The 24550-nt window shown below is 37.2% G+C and overlaps 1 protein-coding gene across 5 annotated transcripts; it reads right to left on the bottom strand.

Moving 5' to 3' along the window:
- Positions 1-457: 457 nt before the first annotated feature.
- On the bottom strand, positions 458-22910 carry LOC129725549 (uncharacterized). Of its 5 annotated transcripts, none has more exons than XM_055681531.1 (4): positions 22782-22910; positions 1765-1878; positions 1373-1684; positions 458-1298 (listed from the first exon to the last, which is right to left on the bottom strand). In XM_055681531.1, the coding sequence occupies exons 2-4, from the start codon at positions 1865-1867 to the stop codon at positions 1267-1269; spliced, it is 447 nt and encodes a 148-aa protein (XP_055537506.1). In that variant the 5' UTR covers positions 1868-1878; positions 22782-22910; the 3' UTR covers positions 458-1266. The 5 variants fall into 5 exon arrangements, with proteins under 5 accessions (XP_055537506.1, XP_055537508.1, XP_055537505.1 ...); XM_055681533.1 differs by having other exon boundaries at positions 1765-1875; positions 22782-22904; XM_055681530.1 differs by lacking the exon at positions 22782-22910 and adding an exon at positions 14608-15013 and having other exon boundaries at positions 1765-1875.
- Positions 22911-24550: the final 1640 nt, after the last annotated feature.

The following is a 24550-nucleotide window of genomic DNA, read 5'->3' as shown; positions in this document are numbered from 1 at the left end:
ATTTTCAAAATCTTACGACTCAGCAGCTACATGCACATTTGGCACAAACTGTACTGCATATAAAAGATCAATATGTTCTTAAACCGTATTGAACTGTTTCATTGTTTAAAATTTCAAGCATAATTGTTAAACTTTAGTCAAAATTCAAATGTCAGGTGATGACGTATGGCTCCACCCATGGGAAATGGTTTTACTAGAGTGCCTATAAATTTATTTATTTATTTATTTATTTAGGTAGGTTTTACCCAAGAATTCAAACTGCAATTGAAAGTTTTTTATCATTTCAAATAATTCAGATTCGTAAATAAAGTAGATTGAAAATCGTTTATTAAAATTTCAAAATATATGAATCTAAAATTATGAACAAATCACTAAATTACTTCAATTGTAAGTAAACAAGTTAAGAATCCAATTAAATGTTTGAGAGCTGCTTTTCTAAATATAGAAAAAGCTTTCGACAGTGTTTGGCATGAAGGATTGAAAGCGAAATTGTTAACTTTTAATTTTCTAAACATTATAATCTCAATTTTTAAAATTATTCAACTAATGCAACTTTACAAGTTGTCCATCAGAATTCCAAATTCGAGAAGATTTCCTGTCAGAGCAAGTGTGCCTTAAGGACATCCAGTCCATTTGACATTTTCCTTATTAACCTCTAGGATGCAGAAAGTTATTATGAATACCATTCTTGTCTAGCTCGTAAACAAATACCCAGCCGTAAAAATACTCACCTCCATTGACGAGTAATGGAAGATACACAGTTTACGGCTGGATATTCGTATACGAGCTCGATGTGAAGACCCCTATTGTTTCATGATGACAAGCAATTCCGTAAACGTGAAAAAGTAAATGTCTCGTTTCCGTGCAGAAAACCGTTGGGACAATAATATTCCTTTTAGGTTCACACATTTTTATTGATTTACTCTGGAAATGACGTTTCTTCGTGTTATCTCGAGTAAAATGCTGTATTACATTATGTTTAACCTTTTGGCTAGGAATAGGTCCTGGAATCTTGCTGACCTTTCTACGTCTATATGATTAATTTTTAATACTTCTTCGTTTTAGGTTATTCGGTCGTATTTTTTACTTTTGTGTTTTTCTCTCCTGCAATATGCTGGTAAAAACTTTACCAAAGTTTTTGACAAGTGGTATTAATAAAGCAAAGTACTTAAAGTTCACGAAAAATAAAATAGCCGCCCTTAACATTGAATCTATTTCCATTCTATCGTAAATCTGCATCCATAGGTTCATTAGCCAAAACAGCTTCTAGCATATACCGGGTTTTCGTACTCGCACGCCTGAAACGAAACAAGGAATAAGTTCTCCATCGGAAACAAATAGACGCTCGTCGGCAGTAGAACAAACCACTTACTAGGTCTTGCCCCGCATCGATTAGCACAGTCCAACTTGTACACGTTGTGGTAGGTTGTGTGATCGGTTCCGCAAACCGGGTTGTAGTGACTCAACGTGAGGCAACTGGACATACAACTGTAAAATTCGCGGGATCTGGAAGGAGCCTCTGCCTCGAACGGGGGAGGAAGCGTTAGATGTGGTGGTCTTCTAGTCAGAATCGTCGATAGATCGCCGTTGAAGTTATTGACACTGACTGGTGTCGCTGAAAATGTGGTCGGCTGAACAGATTCGATGGTAGTTACCAAACCGGATGGCAGTGGACGGTTTCGAACTGGTGTTTACATATAATTGCGGAAGAGAAACAGTTTATTTTTGTTTTTGCTTTTTACGTTGGTTGATATAAAATCTTACCGAATTTGTTCTTTAAAGGTGCGGAATAAACACTGAAGGGACTTCGGTTGGACTGCCGCTTCACACGTGAGCTTTCAGACGTATGAATCTGCGCCAGTAGCATGATGTGTGCTGCTAAAATAAAAAAAAAGGAATCGCAATAATTACCACCAACAATTGAGAAAATAAATGACTTGTAAGCTAGAAAAATAAACCGGCTCTGATCGAGTCAGTTTACGACTAGTAACACATCTATTCGCGCTCAAGCAACCTTGATCTTGACCATGCAGAAAAGCAAAACGTTTGACCGTAAAGTCAAATCCACCGGCTGTCTTGTGACGGAACACGCGCACGGTCTGCTGGATAATGATTCGCTTCCTTGCAGGTTAATGGCATGGAAGTGGCGCACCGTCTATTGATAGAAAAATATAAAGATTTTATGCATGAGGGCTTGGTTCTAAATAGTACACCTTATACTGCTGTCGAGCTTTGTACCGCTAAGGTTAAGCCGATTAAGGTTTTCAGCGGATGGCAAAATGGTGTATGACTTGAGCGTTGCATGAACTTGAACTACTTCAGAGGTGTTGTACAAAATAAAACTTAGCGGAAGGCGTTTGTATGTTATGCATGCTTCAAGTTACAAACTTCTATACTGCCAACTAATATGTCTATAATAATTAATCAAAAAGTAACCAAGATAATTACACCGCCTGGGTTTTTAGTGAAAATATTACATGAGACAGAGAAAAAGAAACTCCTCTTTACAAATCACCAGTTTCTCTTTCGACTTAAAATTAATCACTATACGTCCGATGGGTGGTTAGCCGAAGCTATCTTCCTTTTATTTTATAATCACTGCAGCACCGCAGCAGTTTTCCCCGTGACTTTGGCCATGCTTTCTAGTGATGAAACTCAGCACATATTTTACCACAACATGATCCTCTTAGCTTTTCTTCGGCCCGTTCAAAAGTGCAAGTGGCAAGCGGTTTCGCTGTTAGCCCCAAAAAATAATGCCTATCGCACTCTGGTGTATCCATCGGACCCGCGGAGAAACACACGCCGATCAAGTGTGTGCATTCGCGCCAGATAAGGAGAAATCTCACATCTCATTTCACGCTCTTGTCTATACAGCAGCGGCGGGGCTGATTTTTGTTACCATTGCACCCATTGCCGGATAGTGCTGAAGGTAATGAAGAGCAAGAGAGAGCGTGTTTTTTTTATTGTTGCTCGTACTCAGGCTGATGGTCGAATGTTCCACGGCTATTGACGGATGGGGATTATTTTTGGGTTCGATTTTGCACATCACTTCCAAATCGAAGCACGTTCGGTAATTATTTGCCATTATTATAGAGATTTTAACCGGCTGGAATTACGCTAATGGACATTGATATGCGTATAGAAGGAGGGACGTAACCGTTATGTGTTTGGCTACCTTTTCATGTTACAAACTATGAAATTCATAAGCTAGAAAAATAAGCTAAAAGTTCACGTCAATTCAGAATAGTACAAATCAGTGACATCTCAGAACCCGTTGAAAATTTATTTTTGATAACATTAGTTACCGATGTTTTTGCCGCTAAGATACCCGAATACCAAACAAAAATTGGAATGCTAATAACTCTCAGCTTATAACCTTGGCAACTTTTCCCAATTTGGATAATATTATTTTTGTTGGATTCAGCAGTTTGTTTACATTCAAATCAGTGTCGACAGTCCTTCATTCGGGTTCTAGATTTTAGGTTTTCTGGGTTTTCGATGTATGTTTCGGAATGGAATTTTTTTTTCAGATAATTTAGCAGCTCAATCTCATGGCTCAGAACAATTCCAGAACAAATTCCCCAAGGGCTAAGGGCTAAAATTCATAAAATTATACAATGAACAGAATGAGAACGATTTGATGATAGGCCCTCAGGTAGTCCTTTTAGAACACATCACATGAGGCTTTAAGCCTGTAGTACACTCTTTGACCGAGCGTCTAATATTTGTCACTTTTTGACAGATAGAAATTTGGTCAAAGATAATTATTTGTCACTCTCCAATTTTAACATGGGGCAAACACGGGCAAACAACAAGCATGATGTCAAAAAAATTTGACCATTATGTCAGAAGGTCAAATATTTGGCCATTAGACAAAGAGTGTACTACAGGCTTTAGAAACAGTTGTAAAATATCCTAGCAATAGTGGTATCAGAATTGACGTATTTTCTGAAACAGGAAATTTTTATGACTTTAAGGAGATTACTAAATCACCCAAAAATCGGAAAAATGGCTTGTTGAAGTAGTTTAACAAATACTATTATTCATTTTCACTGAGGGCTGAAATATTTCTGTGCACAACTAGGACGAAATATTGAAAATACAGGTCAGACTCGATTATACGGAGAAAATGGCTCGATTGTTCGCAGTCATCTCTTTTTCTTCAATGTTGGATTTTGTTTACAAAAAATATACACATATAAAAATCAGCTCGATTATTCGGAGAACAAGGTTATTCGGAGTATTACATTTTTCATAATTTTGGATGATCGAGTCCGACCTGTGATGTATCTCGGATTATATTATTTATTCCATCAAAATAATGTTCAATAAAATTTTTAATCTATTAATGCGCTCCTGGTGAAACTTCCTGCGCACTGATAATGATTGTTATAGAATACTAGCTGACCCGGCAAACTTCGTCTCGCCCATTTTTGTGTTTAATTTAATAATTTTAAACATTCCAAATTCATTGATTCCTTGCGATTTGTTTATAGTCTAAAAATGCACGACGAATCGGCCATAGGATATGATCAAAGTCAAAAGTCAAATCGTTTGAAATGATTGGTTTTATCGGAATGACAACATCCTCGACTTTTGGCTTCTGTACATCACCTCTATTCTGAAAATATTCATATTGAGTGATATTCGATCATTTTCAGCTGTTTTTCTGGCATCAATCTGATTCCGCAAATACCCATATTGGGTGGTGTTCAGTAATTTTTAATCAGTCATCTTTGAATTCAAAATAGTGTCCAGGGTCAATGTTTGGCTTCTATGCATCATCTCGATTACGGAAATATTTATATTAAGCAACATTCGGTCTTTTTCGGCAGTTTTTCCGAATCCGTCGTTGTTTATTTGTCGTTTATTTGATATCAAAATGTCATTTGGAGACAAATTCTGGCCCCTGGGCGTCATTCTGGTTGAAGAAACACCCATATTGGGTGTTATTTGGTCTTTTTCGGCTGTTTTCCAGAAACCAAAAGTCGCCATCTTACAATTCATAATGGTGTATGTGGTAAATTTTTAGCTTCTGATTCCGGAGATACTCATAGTGGGTGGTATTTGGTCATTTTCGGCTGTTCTCCAGAAACCGGAAGTCGCCATCTTGGATTTCAAAATGGCATTTGAAGAAAATTTCTGGCCTCTGAACGTCATACTGGTTAAAGAAACACTCATACTGGGTGGTATTTGATCATTTTCGGCTGTTTTTCAGACACCGGAAGTCGCCATCTTAAAATTCAAAATGGTGTATGTGATCGATTTCTAGTTTCTGTGCATCATTCTGGTTCCGGAGGTACTCATATTGGATGAAAATCGGCCATTTTCGGCTGTTTTCCAAAAACCGGAAGTTGCCATCTTACAATTCAAAATGTTGTCTGAGGTCGACTTGTAGCTTCAGAGCACCATTGCGATTCCGGAAAAACCCATATTATAAACCGGAAGTTTCCACCTTAAATTTATAAATGGCGTATGGAGTCGAGTTTTGACTCCTGTGCATCGACCCGATCATTGTAGGCTGTTTTCAGGAAAACCTGGTTAAAATATCTGTTTAGCTTGTATGGGAGACCTGCCTCCCCTTCCAGAGTACGGAGGAGTATCAAACCACCATAGAAGTTTATGTTTGATTTGTATAAGAACCCTCCTATCGAGAAAAGGGAGGGGTGTTGAAACACCATTAAAATGTGTTTAGCCCCAAAAACCTCCACATGCTAAATTTTTTTTTCCATTTACTCGATTAGTTCTGGAGATGTGAAAAAAATTTAGTTTCATTTGTAGGAAACTTCACCCTTCCAGAAGAAGGAGGTGTGTTAAACTATTATGGACATATTCGTAATCCCTCAAAATATTCACCTGTCGAATATGCTTCCATTTTATTTGTTAGTTCTCGAGATGTGCAGAAATTTGTGTTTCATTTCTATGGAACCCCTCCCTTCCAGAAAAGGAAGGGATCTCGAACTATCTTGATCACCTTTCTCGGCCCCTAAAACCCCTATACACAAAATTTCACGCCGATCGGTTTAGTCGTTTCCAGTAGTTGGATCAGACAGACAGACAGAGCCACATTTTCACATGTTAGAACCGATCACCGTGACGGCAGCCACCAGTCGAGCGTGATTCTATTTGTATTTAATTTTCGGTGGTAGCTTTTAAAGGAAGATCTCAAAATAACTGTCGAGAGTCACCTATTTTAAATTGCTGTCATATTATTGTTGTTCATTGCGCCTTCTGCGATCTCATTTCTTCGTTGTATGGAAATTCTATTTTCGTGAATTCCAGCATTTTCCTTTAAATTATTTTAGTTTTCTCGCCGTAACAATTTGCCTTGGGTGAAGACGAACACAACAAAACAAAGCCAGCTCAAATCAGACGCTCCGTTGTAAAGTTATGGGCGGTCGCACATATATGTAACTTTATTTTATATATAAGATATAAAAATACACTTAAAAAAATTCACGTTGAAGTTAAATGAAATCTTCTAGATCCTCAATGCGAAGCACGAAGAAACTACCAGCAAATTACGCCATCTAATCTATTATGGTTATGTACTGAAATGCTTATGTTTGAAATACAAAGTATTAACCATTAAAATATTATCAGTTTATCACAATATATTTGGAAGATTTATTTTTGTTTCATATTTTATTATCCATTTAATAGTTTTCAACGCAAGATTGTCTCATTGAAATAATTTTGGAACAATCATTGAATCACTTCAATGTGCCGAATTGAGTCAAGTGCAAGCACACTCTAAGTAAACGTGATTTTTTTTTGCAGTGTACATCTCGACATCACCTTCCTCCGTCCTTCTTCTCCAGTGTTGTGGAACAAAGTAGTATTTTTGACGGTTTTGTCGATGCAGGAACAGAGTGATCATCTAGGTGGTAATGAAACGCGTGTAAAAAATAAATGAAAATGAATAAAAGTAAAGTAAAGAGCCTTTACTTTTATCTGATTTTTTGAAGCTTTGGTTACAATACTGCTATAAATACAACTTATTTTCTTAGCGTTTATTCATCTAATTCCGGAAGTAACAACGAGGAAAACATTTTTAATATTCCTGGTAAGGTAAGTGATAGTTTAATGACTATTCGAAGCTTGAATTATTAATGTAACTTCTGTAAATAGGACAACAGTGGATGGTAACTAGAAATTTTAAAATTCTGCGACGCTCCTCCCACATTTTGCATATGACCTAATTTGTCTCAGGCAGCAGATAAGGAAATTTATACCATTTTATAGTATAATATGATACAACTATCTTCTATAAAAATTGACATGATCCGCTCCAAAGGCTTCTTAATAGAGTTTATTATCTTTAGAACTACAAAATGCAATAAAAATTTCCATAATGCTAAATCATCTAAATTATCTGCTATGTTAGTTTGGTCTCGTTATGGGTCAAATTCTATGCATATGTTAATCAGCCCTTTTAGTATATCTGCTAATCTGCACATATAATCTAATGGCATAGGATATAGAATTTGGTTTATTGATTTTCTTTCCCCGTTTCGTATGATTCAAGCAATTTAATCTCCAAACTTATTTTTCCGTTTGATTTTGTATAGAGTTGGAAAAAATCACTCTCCTAAACGACCGATTCAGTGGATTGGCGTCGACCGATTTCAAGTAGGTACTGATTAAAAATTTACTTCCCTGTCAACCCTTATAAGTGTTACTGAAACAATTGGTCGATTCGTCGAAATCAAAATCGGCATTTTTTTCTGGAGCACAAACTGATGAATTTGATTGCAATTGGTTCAGGAAAGATTCTGGAAGCACGACTGACGCCTGAAGGCATTTAACTTGTTTATCTTATGAAATTTTAGATTGAAAACCTTTTCATTCTAAGCAAAATAGGCGCTTAAATAGGGAGCGGATTCTGCGATTTCAGTAATATAAGTAATGATTACACAGTGCAACAAAAAATGACTTTTTTCTGCCCAGGTTTTTATATGTAATTTTTTTGTGTATTTTGATGAAAAACCAATTTCCCCGAGTTTGAACAAATTTCAACTTAAAAGGCAACAATGGCGCCATCTTGAATTTTTGAGAAATTTGATTTTTTGATAAATTCTCAAATTTCTAAAACCAACCATATACATTTTGTTTATTGACCAAAAAAGGTTATCTGTGCACAAATTCAGCTCAATGGGACATGGTTTAGGGGTGCCTCAAAGTGATCAAAGTTTTGATGTTTCGATTCTCGAAAATGGACATCTCTAATAAAAAATCTAGTTCAAGATGCCTTATAAACATTAAAATGATTCACCAAACCACATGTAAATCATTTTAATATTTATTAGGCATCTTAAACATATATTTATCAGGGATGGTAATTTTCGAGAGTCAAAACTCCAAAATTTTAAGCGCTTTGAGGCATCCCTTAATCATGTCTAATTAGGCTGAAATGTTGCACATGGTATTATTTAGGACAAATAAACAAAATATACATGGGCGGTTATTTAAATTGAATTGAATTGATGAATTGATGACATATTTTCCATACATCCCATTGCCACCCTATTATACATGTTTGCAGCAGGTGGTATTTTCAATGAATTTCTATGTTCCTATGTATGAAAGTTTTGTAACTTAAGTTTTCGACTGGAATTGAGATTTCGGTTTGCTGTCTAATGAATTCCGTTGATTTCTATCTACTCATCATCGACGTTTCAGTCTTTTAATTGGACCATCATCAGGGCCTACAATATGTTTAACATTTTATATACAATTGGACTTACATTAGGACGAAATTCAGCTATACGACATTGAAAAACTACTCACTCGAAAGTTAAAAATATTTTGCCACATATGAAAACAGTCGGGTCGTAAAGAGTTTAATGTCGTATACCTATCTGGCTGCTTTTGGTCAGGTTTCCTACACTCGTAAGTAGATAGTTATATGTAGCTCTGATGCCATCGGTGTCCGTACGTCAATTGATCGTATGAAAAGTAGTGTATATGTAGTACATTTCCAATACCTGTCGGTATGTGTTGGTATCGACGATCGATGGATCGAACCGGTGTTGTTGGTCTTTAACGTGCTCCAACAGGGCAAATTTCTCTTTAAGCTGCTGTATTAGCGGATCAAAGTATTCGTGGCTGGTTGACCAATGCCGATCGAGAGTGTTTACTAACGACTGGTGACCAAACATCCTCGTACGCAGCTGATTTTTGGTCATACCGATGCAGCATTCTTCGCAATCAGTATATGCAATTCGGTACACGGCATTACTTTTCTGCATGTGGAGGATATTTAGTAGTCTTACACAGATTTTTGACTGTGTGCTGTGCTGCAGCATGCGATTCGCACCGAAGGCATGTTTATTTTTAGTGTGCGTTTTAACTATCATGGGTGTGAGGCCTGGTATATGTACCATTGATCGATAACAGTCTGGTTTGCTAGTTGTTTCTTGAGGGTGGCCTTACTGAAGCATTCTGTTGATAAGCCTCAGTGGATAGTTGTTACGTAGTAGCGTATCAGAGATTACCCCTTTCTTCTCCTCCTCCGTGCGAATGATGCTCAATGTTTGGACTCGGTCGATGGAATTGACGACAACCCCGATTTTTTGGTCCATTAGGTGGAGCGAGAAAAATTTTTTACATTCTGCCTGATGCCATCGGCTTTGCATATCATCCGTTCGAATCCTTCCGTCGTCAGTTCTACCTAGCAACATATCCAGGTACGGTAGTTTACCATTCTCCTCAACTTCACAAGTGAAACGTATGTTTTCATCCTGCAGATTAAAGACGTCGGGAACTTCTTGTACCCTGTCCTTATGGATCAGCACGAAAAGGTTTTCAACATAATTTTCATGTGGTGGGTGGGAAATTCATCAGAAATCATCCGTTATAATAGGTCTGGAGGAGTAAGATGGAATAATGAAGCATTTAGCTGATGACACGAACACGTATGAACCTTTGGGACCCAACGGCAAACGAATGAACAACAGCATTGTGCAGCGTTTGCATCATTTACGTCTTATCGATGACAAAACGCCGCAGTGGATATTATTCATATTTGTACCTGCGCCTTGGATGTATGGCATCAAACCCTTTACGACCCGACTGTTTTTACCAAAATATTTTAACTTGTTGATTACCGTTTCGAGTGAGTAGTTTGTAATTTTGTCCTAATATAAGTCCAATAGTACGTAAAATATTGAATATATGGCCTACAATATGATGATGGTCCCATAGAAGGACCGAAACGTCGGTGATGAGTAGATAGGAATCAACGATATACATTAGACTGCAAGCTGAAACATCAATCACTTGAATCTATAAATGTTCTCACCTGCTTTCTGGAGTAAATGTTGGACTAACATTCATTTTTTTCTTTAACTATTGCTAGAACGTAGCCTCTACTATGGATTTATGTAACTATTTGTGCTATGCTATGCTTTGCTCATATAATTTGTGGCTCAGAAGTCATGTGAAGAGATGTGTACCAGTCCAAAGATGCAAAAAGGTAATCGCAATTGTTTGGACCCTAAATAATCATTTTAGAGCCGTAGTGTCTTCACCAAAGTTATTCCAAAAATTGGTCGGCGTGCAGCCAAACCGAACCTTGTACCTAAAACATTATTTTGAGTAATCGGCGTTCAAAATTTAACCACTCCGAATATTTTATGCAAGCTGCTACAGAGAATTTTCGTTATAGTATCATTATAAACTGTTTAAATAGTTTCATTTTTTATTAGTGATAAATTATTGATTCTCACATCCACTAGTGTTAACGTCCATGGCTTCCTCCTGCATTTCGGGAATGCCTCATATAATATCATTAATTTTTCAACTAATCTGCAATTATTAATTGAGAAACGGCTAAGCCGTGAATCCTTTAAATTTCAATTTCAATTTCAAACGTTTCAATCTTCCAAATATTTTTCACGTCACTATTTTTCTTTTCTCGATGTTGTTTATATTTTTGAGCCGGTAGCGACTAGAACATTTTCTACAAATACCGACACGTTAGAGTCGCGTAACCTCTCAAACTAAGTATACTTTTCTCTCTACACGAATGAACAGCGCGATCGTAACTAATTTCCACGAAAAATGGACCGGAATGGGCTAAAGCTTGCTTCTGAAGTGTAGCGCCTTGCAACATTCCAGTTTCTGCTTTTTCTAGTTTCAAGTTAAGTGCGTGTGTCAAATTTTGCGCCTGTGTTGTCAGCATTGCCTGCAACAGGCTGCGCTAACATATAGAAATGTTCAAATTGTTATGATTCTGTTGAATTTTTTGGCATCAAAAATATTAAAAAATTAGTAACCATGTACTGTTAATACTGATTAAATAATGCTTGGATTTCGTTTCGATTCACCTTAATAACACAATTTGCAAAAATGGCATTTGTTCGATCTGGTCGCACGTCGACCGAGTTCAACATTCCTTATTTTTGTATACAATAATCTACTTTGCTCGCTAGAGTTGTGAAATATTGTACATATTAAAAACAACTTTGCCAACTTAGGCGGGGGCCTAGCGTGGTTGGTAACGTCTCCGCCAACCACGCTCGACACCTGGGTTCAAGTTCCAACGCCGACATAGGTGATCCACTCACAACCAACCCAACTGGTCTAGATTCAATCCTAGCCGACACCGGGAGATTTTCTGAGGCGAAAAGTCTCATCTCTGGGATCATGCCTTCCATCGCATGAGGAAGTAAAGCCGTTGGCGCCGGTCCGGTAATTACCGGGTCGTAAGTTAGGGTCCTGGGTGATATCGCCTCCCGGGCGTCGGTGATTGGCATAACAACAGTGGCGAAACTAGACCGACGGAAAATAAGCGAAAATAAAAAAAAACTTTGCCAAAGACATTATCCTTCTACCTGCCTGTTAAAATGAACTTTTGTGGAGCTTTAATATATTGTCACGTAACACATTATTTTTTAATATAACTTTTTATGGTGACTTTCTAAGATGTTCTTTTTGTTTGCTCTAACAGAGCAAGAAAATTGTAATTAGATTATTCGAACGACTGTACTATTGTAAATTATCAAACCTTGTTTTAACGCAAAAATCGATCTCTGATTGGTCGCTCAATGCTTACTTTCCTAAGCACGGTCGACAGAATTATATACCTAGTAAATCGACACTGTACTATTGGCCAATGTCAAAGCCTGCATCAGCCTAAACTAGTCATAATAGTTTGGACAGTGACTACGACAGTCCTTACTTAGCAACAGCAGCAGCAGCACTGGCAGCAGAAAGCTGCAACAGCAGTGGTAGCCGGTAGCAGCATCGATAATGGTAGGGTCAGTAGCGGCACTTCCTCTGGTAAAAAGCTGCCTTTGTGCGGTAGCGGACAGCAACAATAGCAGATACCCCTAGTAACAAAACTGGTTATATCGTAGGTTTATAGCGCTGTTTCGGCTGTATCATGCACTATAAAACTTCGATAAAGCTTATATTGTTACTTGGGACATCTGCCGGCACTTCCTTTAATATAAAGTTCCCTCAATTCGACAACACACCAACGTTCTGGAATTCTATTATTCACAATATAAAGCCGTAAAATTTTCAATATTAAAACAGCTTTCCACCATGTTATCTGAAGAATGACTTATTCGCACTGTTAGTGATAGCACAAAATACGATCAGCATTATATTCGATATTGAATTGAACAACAACTTGTTCTTTTAATAAGAAATTAATACTGAGTTGAGGAGTTAATATCTTCGACTACCAGCAGTGTTAGCTGCAGCGGGTACCAGTAGCAGTAGTGGTAACAGCCTCAGCGGTAGGTGCAGCGGAATTTTCCATAGTAAAAAGTTGTCTTTGTACGATAGCGGCAGCGTCAGCCGTAGGTGCATTGGTCAACACTTTCTCCATTGAAAAACTTTGCCATATTTCGGCAACACACAACCTTCTTTTGTGGATGTTGGTAATCCATCTGCCGGCCGTGTGTAGTTTTCAATGTTAAAATAGCTTTCTACTGTGTTGGCCGCGTGCCTTAATCCTCATTGTCGGTGTAGCATAGAGATGCGATAAACATATCCGATATTGAATCAAACAATAATTGTACTGATAAGGATAACAAATAAATTATTGAAGATATAATATTTTCTCGTTTTGTGCTATAATTAAAAGTAAATTATCGCTATCTGCATGCATACTCTGGCTGTTAAAACTTGTTTGCGCCGCAGAATGTTTTTTCCGTTCCTGTTCAGTGATGTTGTATTTATATGATCAAATTGAAATTCGGTGGCACTTCAACTCCTCGTTTGCACAAAGTTTAAAACATATTCAACACAAGTAATGTAACAAACAACCTCATGTAGTTCTACGTCAATCTTGCGGTCGTGGCTTTGTATACAAGCTTTTTGATTTTTTATCAATTTTCACCACGGAGCGATGAAATAAAAATGATAACTAGCATTTTACAAAATTGTTCAATATTTTTCCTATACAACAACATATTGTTTATTGTTATCCATCATGTAGTAATGCTGTTATTGAAAAGTAGGCAATGTATGCTGTTAATACCATTTTAAATCTGACGGGATATTTGCCATTTTCAACTTTACAAAATATACTGCTGTACACAAAAAATAGACGTAGTCCTACGTAGAAAAATCAGAATTAAAGTTATCCTACTATACCGCAACGATAACATAAGTACCTACGTTTGTGCGAGTTGATTGACGGGGAATGAGAAGAATGACTCTGACTTTTTTTTTCACTGAATCAAAATGTATGAAACTTAAGCAGCCAGACGATGTCTGCTTTTGATTTTCGCTTACACATAATTAATTGGTTGTAGGCGTAAATTTGACGTTGAATTCAACTCGAATTCAGTTACTTGTTCTCTCTTGCCGGAAGCGTTATAGATTTACAGAGTTTCCAACTGTGTTCTACATTTTCTAGCTGTTTCAGATCATTTTATTTTATTATCCACCTGAGGTTCAACATCCTCGACCTTGAGTTTAGTAATTGCTTTCCATCACTTTCGGCCGTTTTTATGATTTCATACTTTGTTGCTAAACTCTGGTAATTCACTAATCGATATTACTGACCGATCCTGTTATCGTTTAAATTGGCATAGGAACTAAGATGTTTAAAGTAACTGTAAACACTCTCTAGCATAGTTTTAGGATACAGAACAAAACTGTTTAAAATCTTCTGTATGAGATAGATATAAATACCGTGCGATCGTAAATGTTGAAAATAAATGCTATACTGTTTTCTTGTTGAACTTGTTTATTTATTTTTTTCAACTTTTTTCTGGTGGAAAAATATTTCACAATGGCGACCTTAAACTAGGTCTATTGTGTAGTTGTAAAATCTGTTATGAAAATCGTGTTGAAAACATTGGCACTAATTAAACTCACCTAATACTCGACTTTTGATCGTAGCTGTTTAATAGAATGTATTAAAGTTATAATGCATATATTCAATTCTAAAAACAACTTTTTATACATTGTACATACACGCATACAGCACATATTACACACAGTCAGACATTCCATTATTGGTCCAAATGAGGTCAATAACTCGTGCAATTAGGTCTTGCATCCAATTATCAATTTTTTGTTTAACAGCGTAACAGAGGTGAAAACATAATTTCATTACGTAACAACAACCACTTCAATGCTTACCAATCACAAGTACAGCCGCGCGATCAAGGGGTCGCATTTTGTCGAAAGATAACTAAGCGCACTCTTAGCTAAGATCTCCGGCAGCGCGCGACGCAAAGCCAGCAACTCGTGCGTTGCAGTTTCACTCTTGCTTTTCACCCCGCCAAAATCCAACAACACAAAACACTCTCGCTCTCGGATTAGTGCCGTTTTTGTTGGTCGATTACGGCCGAAAATGGCAAAACTGCCGCCAAAGTTATCCAGTAGCGTCCAGCGCTAGCGGAGGATCAACGTAAACTAATATTAATTCGTTCCATATCTGACCGCGATACCTTCAACCCGTCGTCTAAGCCTTTTAAAACTTCTGTAACACCGAACCATTGATGATGGGTTTACATCGCGCGCTCTGATGGCTATGATGATATAAGTACCGGCCAACCGAATGCTGAATCAAACCGATTGATCTTGACAGTGAGCAGCTGGCGGTCGGTCGTAGCCTACCCCAATAACAACGACTCTTTCAGCACGTACTCAGCAGCCGTTCGGTTGTAATTCTGCAGTTACGGGTGTGGGCTTGAACAGGAAGTTCTTGGATTCTGTCGATGGCACCTACCTAACAATGTCGAGATCAAGATCAAGAAAACGGTTACGTTGACGCTGCACTAATGACAATTGGGAACTGATAGAGACCATTAATACGACTGTCTACAATGCCGGATAAATTGTTTTAAAAGTCACGCAGGCAGTTTGAATGATTCACGAGAAAAAAAATTACATGGACATTAAAAAAATACATATTCGTAAAACTATATATCAGACTGACACAGCATTGTCAACATTATTACAAATAATTTAATAATTTTGTTCGACACATTTTCTACTGTTTCCTCATCAGTGAGCCTGTGTAACGGCTTCGAAAATATTTTCTAAATAAGATTCATATAATAAATTCGATTTAATCAGAGTTAAATAAGACAAACCCATTCATTATGATAACGTGAATATTGTTGGATTTGAAAGAATTGGATGTATTTGGTATTTGAGAAAATAGAATTAATTCTGCTTGGAGACATTAGGAGACATTGTTGGTGCCTATTCAACAACAACGATACGCTTGTGCTGTGTCAAATAAATGTCGTTTGAACAAAAAAAAAACGCCAAATGTAAACGAAATTCTTTTGAGTGTTGTTATATATTTTTATAGTGGACCACCCGCCTTATTGATTCAATTTATGCGAAAACTTGAGAAATTGCAAAAAAACTTTATTCGGGAAACATCTAATCCAGTCAATCTACCTCACAAGCATTTAAGGGAACTGCTCCATTACCCATCTCAGCCCATATATTCATCTCATACAACATGAAAACACAATTGAAAACAGTAAAAACGTATATTTTATAGCTAAACCAATCTACTAATCCATGGAATGGATTGTTTTTAGTTTACTTTAGATTTCTCATAAAGTTCAATCCTCAAAAACTCACTTAAAAGCTCTAAATTTGATATTATAGTCGGGCATCTGCACTCGAAAATTGATTTAATTTAATCACTTAGCTCAGAAAACAAAATCCGCGCATTGTTCTATACGGCTACAACGGGGCAAGTTCAGCAGCCAACTAAAGTTTTTTTGACCACTAGCGGACCACATTTTATTTTAATCACTAAACAAAATCACTCACTACACTAAAAATACTTTAATCTTTGAAATGTTCACCTCAAATTTCCCAAAACACGCTTGAACTAGCAGAAATATATGAAATAAATTTCTACAATTCCTAAATTTCATCTGTTTTCACTGGGTTGAAGAAAATCAAAAGTTGGCAAATCAGTTTCTGTTAAAACGAAAAATCATACTGAAAATGTTAAATTATTCCGACATAATTGACATAAATCGACAGCACTGCAATGGTTACCTAGGTTAACAATTTTGCACGTAAACAACTACAGCGGATATCTAGGTAACCTACTACGACGGGCTGTGGCTACGTTCATTCATGGTAATGTGATTCTTTCATGATTAACAGTGTGATGAATATGGGAGCGTCGTGAGATGAATAATTGAGCAATGATTCAAGTTTTGAGATGGATAAGGAAACGTTGTGGAAAATGGTTTGTTTTACAAAATTCAGGATAAATCTAGCTAAATTTATTGAATATACAATGCTGAATGATTCCATAAGAGCATTTAAGCGTATTTTGTCTATTTGTTCAATGATTTCTGGAAAATTTGGTGTTTAATCAGTGCATGCTTTGTGGATAACGGCTTAATGAGACGAATAATGGAGCAGTTCCCCTATAAATTCCGATTTATGCTAAGAGAAACTGAGGTAATCTGACACTGTAGGTGGTTCCACTGTAGGTTAATAAAACAAAGGGGCCACTATTGGTTAATTTATCCTAGCTTGTGTACCGCTAGTGTCTAATTTAAGAAAGCTTGTTTGTGTGAAATCAAGTGTTTTAGGTTTATTGCTAGTGATCTGAAGCACAATTTGTATATCTTAACACATAAGTAGAAGTATCTTGCATAGTTTCAATTTCTTCTGTTCATAGCGCCTGTTTCACAAAGGCGGTACGGCTGCTGATATGAGCTTCATTGTTGTATTTTATCATTGTGCCTACAGCGTCTGCCGTTGCTGCTAAACAATGTGTAATCTGTGTCTGTAACGTCGTCTGTATGTTTGTATCGGCATAACGGTTTGTGCGAAATATGGCAATATCATTTGCATTACTAATGATCCTGTTATTTGCAAAGGTGCAGATGCAAATCTCAATTCCATAGAGTTTGTATACCACTTACAAAAAAGCAGCGAAAGTCGTAAATGATGACAATGATGTTTAAATGTGTATCACGATTAACAGCTCAAGAGGACGGCGAACAGGTTTAAACATTGAGTAGTAAGCTAACGAAGACTATCGGTGTATTATCATCTATGTCTCAGCAGCTCACCGATAACCAAAGTAAGATTGGATGAATGATAAAATCTGACATTTTTTTTTCCAAACATTTTTTTTTTACTAATTTTTTCATCCAACCTAAACCACAATCAATCATAAGAATTGAAAGTGGAAAAATTTGAGGAAATATGTATTTCATCATTTATGGTACAATTTTGCAAAGTTTGTTTAATTCAAACATATTGGTGGAGGTTTGGAGGAAAATCAATAGATTATTATAAATTTTGTCATTAACGTAACTTTTTCAAGGCATTTTTTACGCACAAGACATCAAAGTAATAATGGTTTAAGAGATTGTGATTTACTACGTTCGAAAAATATTTTCGATATCTACGTTTATTGGACAGATTTGTTATTATGTATCGAAATTTCTTGTTTACTGATGCAAAAAACTGGCTAGTTTTCATTTGCATTGTCTTCTTTCAAATTCTATTTCCAAAAGAACTGATTGGCATGCTTTTCAGTCATTTGCGTTGAATTATTTTTTGTTTTTTTAGAGCTTCTAGTTTTTTTAGAGCTTCTAGAAACTAAGTAGTTTGCATTTGGGTTGTCTTCTTTCAAAGTTCTATTTCCAAGAAAATTGATTTATTCCCAAAAAATAAATGCATTTGAGTTGTCGACTTCCAAAATGCTATTTCCAAAAAAAAATACTGTTATTAGAAAAAATTAGATCTTAAATTTCAAAATGGCGTCTGGATTTGGTGTCCAGTCACTGGGTACTTTTTTGCTTTTTGAAATACTTATATCGGGTGTTCTTCAGCCATCTTAGAATGTTTTCTAGAAACCGGAAAACGTCATTTTGACATCTAGGGTTGATTTCCGGTCTCTGAATATAGCCTCAGTTTCGAAAATACACTAAGGTCATTTTTTACGCGTTTTTTACGTGGCTTTTTTACGCGGATTCCGGAATTTACGCGGATTTGTTTTTGACTAAGAACTACGGAAAGGATTCATAAGGAAGTAAAAATCAAAACCGAATAAATGTTTCCAAAAGTTCATCAAGGCAGACAATGTGTGCAGCAGGGGAAGCGGATTTGGAAAAATATACCGCATCCAGACGGGCGGGTTTCCAAAACTAGAGGCTACTCAGAGGCTGGAAATCGTCTCTAGATGCTATTTTAAATACAAGACCGAATATGGATATTTTCTGAAACTAACGGTTTGATTTGAATTCGTTGGATTTGATCTTCGCTTAATTTAAAACCGTTTGCATTCAGATCAGACGTCATACAATATGACTCAAAAGTTTGAAAACGAGAAATGGGAAAGCATTTTCTTAGCAGCTGATTTTTGATCCTTAGTTTTATTTCCAAATAGGTGTTCATAGGAGGAAAACTCATCTCAAGTAAATGTATTTGTATGCACTGGTGTTGGTAACCCGTTCATTGGTTATAGTGAGGTGTGGACACAATCTGTTTATGTAACTGGTGAAATTGGTAACGGCTTTCGTTCCACCGGAACTCATACTGAAACAGAGTCTATGATTCTGGAGATGATTAAAAAGAAAGAGTGTGCTTCGAATGTATGTTTCTCAAATGCAATTTAAGTATTTCAACAAACAGCCTTAGGCCGTTCCATGTCTAGTGGCAGTCTTGGCTTTGTACACAACCTATTTCATTTTTATGCGTTGAATTGTCTTATCAAAACTAGAAGATGATATCAAACTTACTGTAACAACCGCTTCAACGCTCTAAGTATGGATTTCTATTGGAAAAAAAATCGATAAGTTACAAGGATCAACATTTAAGAAATGGTCGACGAGACTTGACGCCAACCTGTTTCCTTCCTCTATATTAGCCGGACTAATATCTTGTTCCTCCTCTTCGGTATTCTCTATGCATGAATTCTGCACGTGTCACTCATCCTCAATAGTAATATCATGGAGAAGCTCTTCGATGTCGTTTGCTTCCATGTCATCGAACCCTTTCCCTCCAATTGCGTGTGTTAATATTAAGATTTCTTCGTCAGCTACATCCGAAGAATTTTTCGATCCGCGATTTACACAATTTGGCCACAGTGCTGACCAGCATGCATTCAAAGTTGTTGATTTCATGGATTTCAAGGCCTCGCCAATAAACACCAGGGCATCTCTTATCTTGGAATTCCTCCAGGCTTCAGTTATAGTCATCGACTAATTTTTTTCTAGACTTTTTAAAATATATCTGAAACATTGTTTTATCTACAACTTTTTGAATGTTGCTAGATCTTGAGGTTGTATAAGAGAAGTAGTGTTTGGCGGAAGGAAAATAAGCTTAACGTCGGGATGCTTAATTGCCGTGTGGCCTGGAGCGTTGTCTAGAATCAAAAGAACTAGAAAATTTAAACCTTTCTGTTCTAAATAGCATTCACCTCTGGTACGAAAATTTCGAAAACCATTCCTCGAAAATGGTTTTCGTCACCCACGCTTTAGTATTTGCTCTCTAGTGTACCGGCAGTTGAGTGGAGTGTATGTCTTTTAGCGAGCGTGGCTTCATTGCGCGGTTTATTACCAACGGTTTCAACAAAAAATCTCCCGAAGCGTTGCTGCAGAATAGAAGGGTTATTCTATCCTTCGCCGCTTTGAAACCGCTGGCACATCGTTCATTTTGGCTGATGTATGTTCGAGACGGCATTTTCTTCCAAAAGAGGCCTGTCTCGTCGGCATTGAACACCTGATCCGCGTTATACGCACCTTCTTCTTTCATTTTTGCTAGCTCCGGAGGGAATTCTTTGGCTGCCAGAGTATCTGCAGACGCCGCTTCCCCTTTGATCTTCACATTTCAGATGGAATTGTTTCGAGTCCCAGATGGTCTTGAGGTACGATGCTGGCCTAACAAGCCAGTCGTCGTAGGTTCGAGTCTCGTCTCGGGAGAGACTGTTAGTGTCAGTAGGATCGTAGCGCTAGCCCCGCAATTGTCCTGTACACTAAATAGTCGGCTGCGAAGTCTGTGTATAAATAAACAGAAGGTCAAGTTCCGAATCGGAATGTAGCACCAAGCCTTTGCTTTGCTTTTTGTTTCGAATGAAGTCATAGAACCTTGCTCGCTACAAGTTTCTTCTTCTTACTCGTGGACGGTTCATCGTGCTCCAATAATTGATAAAGACTCATGGCTTTTTCTTTTATTAGATCCTGACTCAGCGGTATTTTTTTCTGCGCATAATCTTCTATCCACATGCGCAAAGCTTTTTCCGTCTTAACGATTAATGAATCTCGAACATATGACGAAGATTTTGTCGCGGAAACTGTTCCTTGCGACGTTATGCGTTTGATAGACTCTTTATTTTTCTTAATTGAACGCACGGTCGATTCATCAATTTTAAATATTCTGCCGACTTCGGCAAGGGATTCTCTCTTTTCAAGGGCATCTATGAATTTTTGTAGTAATGGAATCGATATTCTCGATATAATTTTTTTGAACGGGGTATTTTCGGATGCCATGTTGAAAAGGATCTGTTATCAATAAAAAGGAATTAGGGTTTATAATTTAACTGTGAAGTACACTAAGGTCGTTTTTTACGCGGGGGATGCGTTCCAAATTTGTATGGGCCCGCGTTAAAAACGAATTTTTTGAATTGCAAATATAACAAGGAAAACCATCCTAAAATGTTAAAACCTCGTTTGAATATGATAGTGGTCAATCTAGAGACCAAAATTCAATATTTCAAATTTTGAGTATTTGCATCAAAAATTGTGAATTTTTTTGAAAACTGATATATGATCACTCGTGGCCTAAAACGGAAAACGTGATTGAAATGAGGTCGATAGTTTGTACCGTTTTTGAGTAATGGGGAAAGCAACCCGCGTAAAAAGCGACTTTAGTGTATTAATTACATATGCATTAGAGATGGTCGGGTTTCGAGTTTTCAAACCCGAAACCTGAGCCCGACCCGTACCCGACGGGTTCGGGTCAGGTTCGGGTTTGAAAATTTTTGAATGTGTCGGGTACGGGTCGGGTTTGGGTTTTGTGAAAAAATATTTCCGGGTTCTGGTCGGGTTCGGGTTTGAAAATTCCGGGTTTGGGTATGAAAACCCGAAACTCGACTATGAAATATATGAAATCTCGGGTTCGGGTTTCACAATTTCGGGTTCGGGTCGGGCTAGGGTTTCGACCGAAAAAAAAAATCGGGTTCGGGTTGGGCACGGGTTTAAAAAACATCAAACCCGACCATCTCTAATATGCATCTCAAAACTCTTACGTTTTATAAATCTCATTTTTTTTTATAAAAACCACAAGTTGTAAGCTAACTAAAAATATTTAACTGAGCTTGGAGAAAAAAATTAAATTTTTTTTCAGTTTTTTTAGTGTTTAATTTTTTGGAGAACAAAATTATTACCTAACACTTTGCCGAAGACACTATACCGATTAAACAAACCGTCTATATAGATGCTAAAGATATTTTTCGTGGTTTAAAAAGAAGCACAAAATGGCATTTTTTACCCTTATGAACATATGGGCAAAGTTTTAGCCAAATCAAAAGTGACAATTGAAAAAATATACTAAAACTGGGTCATTTTTGTGGAATTGCTCAATTATATTGCACCTAGTGACGAACGAATTTCCGGAGCCGGTGTCAGTGTTATATTTTCGGCGGTTCATACTTCGGCGAACGCAGAAATCACGGGATTTGACTTCGTCACACGGCTATGCTATGCCTAAAGTAAGACGGAGCATTTCTATATATTTTGTCATTGTTGATAATATTCCTTACATGTGAACGGTGTTTTCACGAAGCAATAACCCTTATAACTTGTGTTTGCTGCAGTACACTAAAGTCGCTTTTTACGCGGGGGATACGTGCCGCGTAAAAAAAACCGAGTAAATTCCGGAATCCGCGTAAAAAAACGCGTAAATTCCGGAATCCGCGTAAAAAAGCCGCGTAAAAAAACCCGCGTAAAAAGCGACCTTAGTGTATTAACCACCGATGCCTAAGATACGAATGATAATATCCCGGGCGCCGTAGGGCCGTCGATATCACACTAACAGTGAGTGGTAGTTGCAGTACACTCCGTGTCGTGCTTTTCTGCAAAAGTGCCACCCCAACAGATTAGTTCGGTGTCCTCTTCATGGCTACTTCTCAGTCGAGTTAACGCCAAATCTGTCATGTTGAATATGGCTTCCGTGATTTTCCGTTCCACACACACTTATACTCAAAAACCCATCCAACACACTAAGATTCAAATATTTCGCTTCCGATGAAAGTCAACGTAAATTTTGAACAGCTGTTTGCAAATTGGAATGAAAAACTAAACATGACTTACCTTTAGGAACGATAGCAAACGGCTCACTTTATAAAATATTTGGCTTTATTCAGAATATTAACTCACTTTAGACAATCTTTGGTTTCACTTCCTACACAGTAATCATGAAAAAATCTTACCAATCGTTTGATTATGTGTGACACCTCGGTCCAGAGATGCCAGATGTTTTTGAAAAATGTCTGCAACTGCTCGAAAAACCGGAAAATGTGCTCGAAATCTGAAAAAAATCTACCCGTGATCCAAAAAAAAATTCGCTCGCGCAGGCAAAACTCTGTAAAAATCTGCACACATTTTAAGAAAATCTGCGCAAGTATGAGGATACTCTGACAAAAATCTGCAGAAACCATGGAAAAACTGCAAATATCTGCAAATCACTAAAAATCTGCACACGGACTCCAAAAATCTGCGTTTTGCAGACGAATCTGCACATTCGGTACCCCTGCCTCAGTCCGTTAATGCCACATTCAAACAATATTGTGAATTTGTAGATGAATGAGCATTTTGCGTTTGAATCACAAATGACTGCCAAAAATGCCAAGCTCAAACAGCACTGATAAAAATAACCTCCAGGATGTGAGAAATCTCTGTTTTGTGACGATACAAGCATTTCCGTAAAAGGAAAAAGCCTTCGTGTGATATGCAGTAGGCTGCAAAAAAGTCTAGATATATTTTCTTCATATTTGCAAAAATGGAAGGTTTCTCCAAATGCATCAAAAACACAATTAATAATTTGTATCCTCTTATCAACAAAAACTCTAGACTTTGTCTCAAGAATAAACTGTTAATTTACAAACAAATATTTAGACCATCAATGTTATATGCAGTCCCCATCTGGACAAGTTGTTGTACAACCAGAAAGAAGATGCTTCAAAGTACACTAAAGTCGCTTTTTACGCGGGGTCTTACTGACTATAAAGTGAGCTAGTCGTTGTAATTGATGACTTCAACGATTTTTTGTCGGAACTTATTGATAATTTGGTTTGACATACTTTCTAATGTTTCCACATTAGTAAGCCTGTGTACTGTGTAGTTCATTCATGCTAAACCAGCGAGGACGCTTCAATATCATTTTCAGAAGTTTATTTTGAATACACTAAGGTCGCTTTTTACGCGGTTTTTGCGCGGATTCCGGAATTTACGCGTTTTTTTTACGCGGATTCCGGAATTTACGCGGTTTTTTTACGCAGCACGTATTCCCCGCGTTAAAAGCGACTTTAGTGTACTCATATTGGCCTTCTTTCTAGTTTTTATTAGTCGAAATCTGAGTTCAAAACATATCTCTACTTTTTTCAATATATCAAGAGTATACGTCTTAGTGTTATATTTTTGCCCAATGTTTATAGATGTGTAACAAATTTTCCAATCGATTGTTGCAATAAAACGAAAGAAATCCGTTGGAAACCAATTTCATAAAAACACCCTTTAGACTTAAAACCGGCAATTAATTGCAAGAAATTCGCGTAACAAGCGGAATTAACAGTTCCCTTTTGCAAAACGAAAAATTCATCACCCCCACACGCACACGCTAGTGGAATAATGCACTAATATCTTAGAAACATGTCCTACATGCGAAAACCCCTAGATACAAATTTTCAAGAGGAACTATTAGACGGATCATAAATAATGAAGTCTGATGCAGTTCTCTCCTCCCTTTAACTACGTAACAAAATAATGAAGGTAAATAAATTTCATCTGCCCCATGCTTCCTCTTAACTACGCCACTGAGATGAAGGAAATGACTGGGTTATGTCGCAAAACCACGTCTCATC

The sequence above is a fragment of the Wyeomyia smithii genome, chromosome 2 (assembly GCF_029784165.1).
Source record: "Wyeomyia smithii strain HCP4-BCI-WySm-NY-G18 chromosome 2, ASM2978416v1, whole genome shotgun sequence".
NCBI lineage: Eukaryota > Metazoa > Arthropoda > Insecta > Diptera > Culicidae > Wyeomyia > Wyeomyia smithii.
This window is presented reverse-complemented; position numbering and strand designations above follow the sequence as displayed.

Coding starts and splice junctions, on each gene's coding strand:
- LOC129725549 (XM_055681528.1), bottom strand. CDS start 2,780: ATGGATACACCAGAGTGCGATAGGCATTATTTTTTGGGGCTAACAGCG. Junction 1,876..2,671: donor GCTAAGAGGATCATGTTGTG/GTAAAATATGTG, acceptor TTATTTTAGCAG/CACACATCATGCTACTGGCG. Junction 1,685..1,764: donor ACCTTTAAAGAACAAATTCG/GTAAGATTTTAT, acceptor TGTAAACACCAG/TTCGAAACCGTCCACTGCCA.